Raw genomic sequence first — 10,589 nt, forward strand, 5'->3', positions numbered from 1 at the left:
GCTGCCTTTAGCTCAGGTATGATCCTCCTTCTCCTCCTCCTTCAACACCACTTTTCAAGCCTACCATTGTGCCCATTTTCCGCTAGCCTTTTCCTTTATTTGCACACACACGGTAATTACCTGCAGCAGTTCAGCTCGTGATATCTTCCCATCCTTGTCTTGATCATAGAGCTGAAAAGCAACTTGAGGGAGATCAGAATGACCAAGAGTTAATAAGGGGATCAAAAAGAAGATGGTTCCAGTGTTATCTACTGGATAACAGTTGATTCCTAGTTCAGTGAGGGAGAGTAGTCTGCAGATTTTTCATTGACTGCCACACTTCTGCACAGTCAGGGAACTGGATTCTGCTTGCAGAATTCTGCAGCCTGAGGATCCCAGCTTCTGTTTCATGATCTGCCCCCAGAGGCATACTGGGGGTAAATGGCGCCCCCTGCCCTCCAGGCACCCTCCCCTGGCCTGGGGGCGGGGCTCCCAGATGGGCTCCCAGCTGGCAGCTGGCAGTTCCCTTCTGCCGTCCCTGGACAGAAGAGACTGCCATCCCTGGCCTCGAAGAGCTGCTTTTACAAGCACTGAGGGCGGGGGCGGGGTTGGGGCCATGCCCCAGTCCTACCCCTGGGGGCATGGTCACACCTCCCCAAGCCACCCCTGACCTCAGTGCTTATAAAAGCAGCTCTCCAAGGCTGGGGATGGCAGTCTCTTCTGTCCAGGGATGGCAGAAGGGAACTGTCAGCTGCCAGCTGGGAGCCCAGCCGGTGGGAGGCGGCAGAGTGAAGCCAGGCACCCTTAACCCTGCCCATGTTGGTGACGACATGAGTGGGGTCAAAGGTGCTCAAAGACGAGGCAGCTTGTCTTCGAGCACCCTCGACCCTGCCCATGTCATTATCAACATGGATGGGGTTGAGGGCGCCTGGTTTCACCCCCGCAGTGCTGTCTTCCTGGTCATGTGGGGAGCCGATTTTGCCCCCCCCCCCCGCGTGACCAGAAGAGTGGCACTCGGGGACAAGGGGTACACCTTGTCCCTAGGCAAATACGCCACTGTCAATGCCGTGTTTCGTCTCCCACACAAGACATGGGCACCTGCTTCTCTTCAGACCTTCTGTTCAGACCCACCCCTCTTTTTCCTTTTCTCTGTCCTGTAATCAGCCTGTTAGCCATCTGCTATTGCAGCTCTCTCAGTATTCTGGATTGTAGGTTGTTTTGACCTGTGTGGGGGAAGACGGTTTCTCCTTACACCAGATGGTGGGATTGGAAAGGTTCCATCCCCCCCGGGGAACTGGTGAGTAGGGTGGGGTGACAGGATGTGGGGGTGTCATAGATTGTTATGGGGCTTATAGTACTGGCTATGCTTAGTCTTGGCAATGGAAGTCCAAATGCTCATTTCTTGATGCTGTTTCATAATAAAGTATCAACTGGAAACAGAGTTTTATTACTGAACAGTCAGGGAAGTATGACAGTCTGTCTTTGAAGAGGAGCAAGCTTTTGGTCCCTCTTTCCGCTCCCCAGTGATATACTCACATTTCAGTTTGTTAAGTCGGCTGTTTATATTCTCTGAACCTCCAGTTCTCTCCACAGGCCGGAAGTGGGCCAGAACATGGACAAACGTTCGGAAATCGGTCATCTTTCTCCTAGGGAGGAACGAGGTGCTCTGTAATATATCTGCTTCCAGGAAACACTGGATTGTTTGGCTTCAGTAGGACTGGCCAGAGGAGGTTTGGTCAGTAGACGGGTCAAATCTTGGTTAGGTGGTTCCAAAGAGCTACTTTTATTCAAACAACAACTGAAAACATTAAGATTATTTGGTACTGATGCTAATTGCAAAAAATGAAAACTGTTATAGAATCGTGAAATCCACTTTTTTGGGGAAAAATGATAACATTACAGTTTTAGGAAAGGCTTTTTAAAAATATGTTTTGTGTAAAAAAGGTTTCTATAAATGTCACGTCAAAAGCTGAACGATTACTCTCTTTGGCTTTTTGTCCTGGAATACGAAGGTCAAACTGCAATGTCAAAATTATTCAAAGCATGAACTTGCAGCCAAAGTGAAGCAAAGAAAGAAAGAACTGCTGTGGACGGGTCGGGGGAGCTAGTCTGAACTACTGGTAGAGTGAAATGAAAGAGGAAAGTTGCCACATTTGTTGTGCTTCTCTTGAGTTCAGGAAATATTTGACAATATCTGACTGTGCTCAAATAACCCTGCCAGGTGTGCTAATCCTCGTTTGAGAGCTCTGAAGCATTTTGGAAAATGGCTGGCTGTCCTTAGGGCACAGGTGTCAGACTCACGCCCGTCCAGATGTTATGGACTGCAGTTCCCATCATCCCCTGCCAGCATGATGCTGGCAGGGGATGATGGGAACTGAAGTCCATAACATCTGGAGGGCCGCGAGTCTGACACCTATGCCTTAGGGGGTTGATTCAGAACAGGCATTCATTGAAGGATTGCTCAAGATACATTTTTGGTCTGTCCTGGAACTCACAAAAACATCAGAAGAGCTCTGCTGGACCGGGTCAGTGGTCCATCTAGTCCAGGGGTCTTCAAACTATGGCCCTCCAGATATTCATGGACTACAATTTCCATCAGCCCTGCCACTTGGCCATGCTGGCAGGGGCTGATGGGAATTGTAGTTCACGAACTTCTGGAAGGCCATAGTTTGAAGACCCCTGATCTGTCCAGCATCCTGTCTCACACAATGACCAACCAGTTCTTTTGGAAGATCAGCAGCTAGAAAACGGGGAAGGGGTGCAAAACTAGATTTCAGAATTTATTTATTTATTTATTTATTTTTGCATTTATATCCCACCAATCCCCTGGAGGGCTTGAGGTAGCTTACAATCAGTAAATAACAAAACATATAAAAACAGTACAAAAAATTACAAGTTACAATATATAAATGCTAAAACCAGGTTGAACAACCATTTGTTCTAGATGGCACCAAAAAGAGCCCTAAACAATACAATGGAACAGGCATGCGAGACATATCCCAGGCGAAGACCAAGAATGATATCACAGAGGGTGCCTGGTTGGCCCAACAGGGAAAGGCGCGGTGGAATTGCTCTGTTCGGCAGACCCTGCGGAACTGAGCCAGATTCCGCAAGGCTTGGATGTCTTGAGGAAGCGCTTTCCATCTGATCTGGGCCAGGGCCGTAAAAGCCCTGGCCCATATTGATGCCAGCCGGACGTTCTTGGGGCCTGGGACCACCAACAAATTCCCCGCTGCACATTGGGGGGCCTTTGAGGACAATAACGGGAGAGGTGCAGTGGTGGGATCCAAACAGTGGTGCAGCGCCAATGGGGCTGGGTGGGGCACGACGGGGGCGTGGCTGGGCATTCTGGGGGCGGGGCATTAATAATTTCTCTGTTACTGTAAAAAACTCTTACTGTAAAAAAAAGTTCCTAATTTCCAGCTGGTATCTTTCTGTTCATAATTTAAACTCATTATAGCAAGTCCTATTGTCTACTGCCAAAAGAAACAACTACTTCTCCTCTAATTGACTGCCTGTCAAATACTTAATACTTTCAAATACTTAATTTTGTTTCTAGAAATCAAAAGAAGGATACTTTCCTTAAACAAGGAACTTTATCATATTGCTAAAACATGTTTTTAAAACAGCCCAACAGGGAGAATTATCCCGTTTTCTGCCTTCGCTAACCAGCCACATAGAAACAACAGGACTTTATGATTTTTGGACCTAGTGGAATTTCTAACGGAAAAGCAGACCCAATTAGTAACCCCCTCTCGGCACACACAGATAATTAGTAACCCACTCTCGGGAACTGGTGAGAACCTGCTGGATCCCACCTCTGGAGAGGTGGTCTCACAAATATGCAGGTCCAAAACCATTAATGGCCTTGAAGGTCAATACCAAAACTTTGAAGACGACGTGGTGCTCGATAGGCAGCCAGTGAAGATCTTTAAGGACAGGTGTTATATGGTCCCGGCTAGAGGCTCCAACTAGGAGCCGGGCAGCTGTATTTTGCGCAAGCTTCAATTTCCAGATCAGCCTCAAAGGTAGGCCAGCGTAGAGCAAGTTACAGTAATCTAGCCTAGAAGTGACCGTCGCGTGGATTACTGGATAGCGCCCTTCCCCAGATTTGCAAACGCTTGGGAATATTCTGTCGCTTCCAGGTACACGGTGGGACACACCCTCCAGCCACACAAGTGGTTGGGCCGTGAAGGGTGTCGTAGGGAATCGAGCAGTTGCCTTGTGCTTGGTCGGCAGCAGCTAAGTACTCTTCTGGAAACAGGCTCGAATCCAGCACTCTGTGGCACGGGCAGGGTAAGAGCACTCTTGGCACTTCCGGCGGGTACCCACTCTGCAGCCGTGCCTAATGGAAGAAGAGGCTGCAGCTGCACCTGGAGCGAGACACAGCAACTAGTTTGGCAGGGTTCTCTGGCTAAGTGGCTGGGCTTTTTCCTGACTGCCTGTTCTTTCCCCTCTCATCAGAACGAAAGGTTTTGCATCTCCCTGCAAGAGGATGTTGGCTAAGGTGACCAGATGTTTACAGTGGAAAAGCAGGGTGCGCGTCCGCGTGCGTCCGCACACGGAGCTCCCCGGTCAGGAAACAGGGGAGTGCCCCAGAAGGCACTGCGGCAGCCGCAGTGCCTTCTGGGGCGCTTCCCTGTTTCCTGACGGGGAGCGCCGCCGCAAAAGGCAGTGTGCTCCTGCGGCCGTGTGCGCGCTGCCGCAGGAGCACATTCCCTAACCGGGACAATGTTAAAGCCCGGCGGGACGCGGGACACATCGCACAAAAGCGTGAGTGTCCCGCGAAAATCGGGACGGCTGGTCACCCTAATGTTGGCGTATCTCGCTGCCCGTCCCTTATGTTACCTTGGGAGCTGGCTGTGATCTTCCACCAGGTTGGCCGGCAAGTCCACCTACGTGATGACCAATTGGCTTTCCTGCGCTTTTTTTTAGCACAGTTATTAGCTCTAAAGGAACGGTGAGGTCAATCCCACAAGAAGCTGACCCAGGACAGCCAGAATTAATGCTTTGTTATTATTTATTTATTTAGCAGCATTTATTTTTTTTATTTATTATTTATATTTATATACCGCCCTCCCCGAAGGCTCAGGGCGGTGTCCATCAACACCAAAACAATTTAAAACATCAAATACATAATTTACAAGAAAATAATATATAAAATACTAAAACTACAGATGGCTTCAACCCCTCCTTCCCCCTTTATGTACCCACGGGAGGCCAGATGTTCTTATAGCACATCATCCCGGCTGGCCAAACGCCTGGCGGAACAGGTCCGTTTTACACACATTGAGATGTGTGTGTGTGTGTTTCTGTTTCATCAGGCACACTTACCCATCTTGGAAGAAAGAATTGATGATCCGGTCTCCGATGGGGTTCACAGCTAGTTCTCTGATGCCTTGGAAGTCATCCTTGCTGCAAAGAGAATGGGGGGAAGAGAATGCTGTAGAAGTACGAAAATTCTACCAGGAGCAGTTTAAGCAGTAGGATTGTGTCATGTTTTGTTGGTCCCTGTTGTTGTTGTTTTGAAGGCCTTGGGCAGATGGGGGGTTCACGGGCCCACAATGTGGGGCTCGTGGGCATTGTGACGCCCACCAAGTGTTTTCAGAAAGCAAATGGGGCCAGGTGGGGCTTTCGCTTGACAGGGCTTGCTGGCTGAGGAGGGGAGGAAGCAGTCCAAGGGGGCAGAAGGACACACCGAAAACCCCAGTGTGTGGGTCAAATTTGGCCACAGCCGTTTTATTGGTGTGCTGGCAAAAGGAAGCAGAGGTGCAGCATAGGGGACGGATCTGGCACTGGGCAGCGCGTCTGCTGCCCCCCAGTGACCCCCTGGGCAGAATGTCTGCTGTCCCCCAGTAATAGCTTTCCCCCAGCCCGATGTATGGGGGAAAACACCAACGCCCGGAGCAGCAAGATCTGGGTGCTGGCCTCTGGATGAGCTCCCCTTGCTGCCAGGGAGCACGAGCCACCAGCAGCCCCCACCTGGGCATGTGGTCCACAGGCTCACTCCACCCTCCAGGCCTCTTATGGAGGCCCCCGCCAAATGGGGAGGGCCGGCATGCAGGCTCCCCCTCCCCTGAACGGGTCAGTACCCGTGCGCGACCTACCAGGCAGGCTCTGACGGATGAAATGCAAATAACAACAACAGTCACCGTAACTGGATTGCCAACAACAACAAAAAAACTCAGGGAGGGCAGGAGAAGCCGCCAGCACTTGGGCGAGGAGAGGCGCGGGAGGGCCGCAGCCCAGCCCCCTCCGGGCACATCACTGGGCCGCCCGATATATTGAACCGGTTCCGGTTCCGGTAGACAAGCAGTGCAGGCAATCTTTCCTGAGCTCCTCCATATTTTAAGATCAGTTTTAAATTTTTAACAATCATAATACGAGCTTGTCTCTAAAGAGAATATTAATGATGAGTGGCTGTGATTCACGGCACAAATGGACGTCCTGAATGGAGAGGGCGGCGTCTCCTACGGCTTTTTCAGCAGATAAGCCTCATTAGTTTATATTCTCCTTTACTGGAACCTCTACCAACTATCTAAAGCTGATCACTTACAGTGTTGAGAGAAAACAAAATGCCGAATAAAAAGCGGAGTCGGTCTTAGCCTGGTATTCATGAGCAAAAACCTCCCAAGCAGACCAAAATAGTCTTGTATTTACAAGGTCAGTCGGAGGCAGAAGCCTTGCTTAACAACCTTGAACTGTCTAATAGGTTTACGCCCTTGGAGGATTTAAGTTTCGAACACTGGGCCGCCCACTGGGCCGGATGCCGGTGCTGAGCCTGCCCCTTCTCCCATCCCCACCCCCGGGCAGCAACGGCGCCAAGGTAAATCTCAGCGGCTCTTTCTGATTGCCTGTTGGAGATCTGATTGGCTGTGCAGATTTTTAAAAACGTAGCCACCAACATGCTAGGGGCCAGGTGGACATTAATGCTGACCTGCTTCACAGTGAGAGGGTATTTATAAACAGTGGCGCAGGAGGTTAAGAGCTCGTGATTCTAATCTGGAGGAACCGGGTTTGATTCTCAGCTCTGCCACCTGAGCTGTGGAGGCTTATCTGGGGAATTCAGATTAGCCTGTGCACTCCCACACATGCCAGCCGGGTGACCTTGGGCTAGTCACAGCTTCTCGGAGCTCTCTCAGCCCCACCCACCTCACAGGGTGTTTGTTGTGTGGGGGGAAGGGCAAGGAGATTGTAAGCCCCTTTGAGTCTCCTTACAGGAGAGAAAAGAGGGATATAAATCGAAATTCTTCTTCCTCCTCCTCCTCCTCCTCCTCCTCCTCCTCCTCCTCCTCTTCTTCTTCTTCTTCTTCTTCTTCTTCTTCTTCTTCTTCTTCTTCTTCTTCTTCTTCTTCTTCTTCTTCTTCTTCTTCTTCTTCTTCTTCTTCTTCTTCTTCTTCTTCTTTGTATTGCCCATGGGAGTTCTTGCATAACTGGGTCTCCATAGGCAAGCTCAATGCATCTGGCACCAAAACCTGGTACCTTACCCCAGCATGGAACAGTGCTGGACACAATGATGGATCAAGGTCTCCCGGACAGCAGGACAGGGGTTTTTCCGTGCCTACCTCAGTGCTGTACTTCTCCTTTCCTTACCTGAGATAGCCTTTTCCATCCTTATCCAAGGCCTGGAAGCGTTGGTAAAGGCGCATCACGTTTGCTTGGGAAACTAGACATGAAGGAAAGGAGAAGGGTGAGGCTGCAAGCGCGGGGCTTAGTGGAGACCCTGCATGTGTTAAAAATTAGCATGCCGCTGATAAAAAATTGGGGGGATTGTCTCAGGCAGGAAATCAGAAGTGAGTGCTTTTTATTCCCGGCATTTATTTATTTCCTTTTATTCAAAAGGTGGCGGTAGTGGTAGGGATCCTGTATAGAAATCCCCCCCTCTGCATGCTGGCAGTTTATTTCCGGTCTCTGTTTTCCGGTCTCTGAATTCACGGTGGCATACATGGGGTGGGGGGTCCCAGGAGGTCCCCCATCTAGGCCTGTCCGGACCCAGAAGGTGCTGGTGGTGTTGTGTGAACATAGGCAGCTGCTTGCTCATGAGTCAGACCCTTGGCTCATCAGAATCTTGTCTCTAGTCCAATTGGCCATGCTGGCAGGGGCTGATGGGAATTGTAGTCCATAACATCTGGAGTGCCAAAGGTTCGCCACCACTGCTCTAGTCTGTTCCGGTTGTCAGTGGCTCTGCGTGGTCTTGAGGTCCTTCACATCATCTAGGAACCATCCCAGACAGTGGTACATCAACAGCCCGGGGCAAGAACTCCCCCCTCTTAGGCCACCCCTGGGGCAAGGAGAGGGGCTGGAGGCTGGCAAAGGCCAGGAGTCTGTGGGACTCACATTCCCAACTTGCTCTGCCACCCAACAGGGGCACCCAGAAGGCTCACGGATGGGGCAGCAGCGGGGTTGGCCCAGAGGTGGTTGGTCCAGAGGTGGTTGAGAAGGCCGGACCAGTGCACTATCTGCAATGGGGCTGGCCCTTCCTTTCCTGGAGAGCACCAGACATGCGGGACCCAGGGGGAAGGAGGAGGGGTGTGGGGGGCAGTTTTCTGGTCCCCACATGACTAAATGGGTGCCGTCTGGGAACATTTGCCCCCATATGTCCCCCTGGGCGGTGCGCCCTTGATCCCAGATACGTGCCATCTATCCTGGCATCAGGGGCTGTACCAGCCTAGGGACATGAGGATACCCATGTCCCCGGGTGCACGCTTTTTGTTCACGTGAGGAGGGGCCAGACACCCCCCCACACACATGACAAAACGGCATGCACACACCCCCAGCAGCGCCCCTCTCCCCTCCTGGCCTCCCTGCAGGGCGGCTTCTGCCCTCCCCAGGCCCTGGGGAGAGCCCAGCCAGCCTCCAGGGATGGGTGGGGGGACAGTGCTCCGCCCCCCTCCCCCCTGCAGCCGGGCATCTGCTCTCCCCAGGAGCCAACCCAGCCTCCACAGACGTGCTTTTAAAAGCACGAAGGCCAGGGCAGAAGCCGGGCTGGAGGGGGCCTGGGGGGAGTTGCCGGGGGAGGGTGCCCGGAGAAGGAGTTGTCTTTGGGCACCATTTTCCCCCCATGCGCCTCTGCCGGGCATTCAGATGGTTCCAATTTGTTTCCCCTTTTCCTGGCCTTCATGCAAGGACCACTGGTGGTCTGTGTGGGTCCCTTGTCCTCCTGTTGGAAGATCTCCGTCTCAGCTTCTGAGGCTTCACTAAGCATTGCTCTGCTTCCTGCTTTCTCCGAACCTTTATTTTTAAAAGACAGAGGAGGTGTGCTTCTGTTTCTTGCACAGAAGCAGTGGTGGGATCCAAAAATTTTAGTAACAGGTTTCCATGGGGGTGGGATTCAAACTGTGGCGTAGCCCCAATGGGACTGGAGTGAGCGAGAGGAGGACTGACGAGGGGGGCATGGCCGAGGCATTCCACTAGGCGGAGGCTGTAGCAGGAAGGATGCAGCTCGCTGTAGCCAGTCCTTGGGCGAGGAAGGCCGAATGCCTTGAGCGCGAAGCATGAGCTGCCATGCACGCTGGTGCACCTCCTGCTAGACTGCTTCAAGTTTTGCGCGCTACTGCTGAGGAGGGGCGTCACTAAGGCAAAAATCACGTGGCAAAATCACCAATTAGTAACCCCCTCTCGGCACACACAAATAATTAGTAACCTACTCTCGGGAACCTGTGAGAACCTGCTGGATCCCACCTCTGCACAGAGGGGATATGTTTGAAGTGAGAAAGGAGACTTCTTCTCTGGAGGTTTTGGCACAAGTCCAGCAGATGTAATTCTGTTCCCTCCACTCTCTTTACGTGACCGGGGGGGGGGGGGGGGGGGTTGTTTCTAGAGCGCAGAACTCTGGAGCACCCCAGCTCCTCTGAGGTTTCCCTTTTGTATCGAGGGGGAGTGCGAAGTGGCCTGCCAATCCCGTTATCTGTGCCACTCACCAATTGGAGCAGCCCAAATGGCTTTAGGAAGAGGGCCTGTGTTATGGAAATGGTATTTTATTTCCCCATGTAATATGTATGTATAATTCCTCACCTCAGAGAACAAAGTGAACTGAAGCCTTTCATACCAAGTCTCTGATGCATTCTCCCTCCTAACCAGTGGTGGGATCCAAAAATTTTAGTAACAGGTTCCCATGGTGGTGGGATTCAAACTGTGGCGTAGCGGGGCCATAGGCGGGGGGGGCATGGCCAGCAGGCATTCGAGTGCGAGGCATACCTGGAGCAGGGCTGAGGCAAGGAGCGCCAGCCACTGCTCGGTCCACCGAGGCTGGGGAAGCGAATGCTGCACGCAGGCGCAGGCTGCCACGCACGCCGGTGCACCTCCTGCTAGACTGCTTCCAGTTCTGCGCACTACTGCTGAGAGGAGGGGCGGAACTAAGGCAAAAATCATGGGGCAAAATCACCCATGAGTAACCCCCTCTCGGCACCCACAAATAATTAGTAACCTACTCTCGGGAACCTGTGAGAACCTGCTGGATCCCACCTCTGCTCCTAACACAAGGGACACGGCCACCGCCGGCCAGGGGGATAAAGCAAATCGGCAAGGCATTGTAAAATAGTCTCATCTGGCCGAGAGAATTCAATTCTAGCCAGTCATTGCAAAGCTGGGGAGTTTACAGCAGTTCTCTG

At 51.9% G+C, this 10,589-nt stretch overlaps 1 protein-coding gene across 1 annotated transcript; it reads right to left on the reverse strand.

Annotated features, from left to right (window-relative positions):
• Positions 1 to 64: 64 nt before the first annotated feature.
• On the reverse strand, positions 65 to 8,619 carry LOC125425484 (calcineurin B homologous protein 2-like; the record flags this gene model as incomplete). The annotated part of the gene is made up of 5 exons (XM_048483083.1): positions 8,364 to 8,619; positions 7,573 to 7,645; positions 5,314 to 5,394; positions 1,516 to 1,625; positions 65 to 182 (listed from the first exon to the last, which is right to left on the reverse strand). Coding segments are annotated over exons 1-5 (638 nt in total), but the record flags the coding sequence as incomplete, so codon positions are not given.
• Between the last annotated feature and the right edge of the window lie 1,970 nt (positions 8,620 to 10,589).

The sequence above is a fragment of the Sphaerodactylus townsendi genome, unplaced genomic scaffold (assembly GCF_021028975.2).
Source record: "Sphaerodactylus townsendi isolate TG3544 unplaced genomic scaffold, MPM_Stown_v2.3 scaffold_576, whole genome shotgun sequence".
Classification (NCBI taxonomy): domain Eukaryota; kingdom Metazoa; phylum Chordata; class Lepidosauria; order Squamata; family Sphaerodactylidae; genus Sphaerodactylus; species Sphaerodactylus townsendi.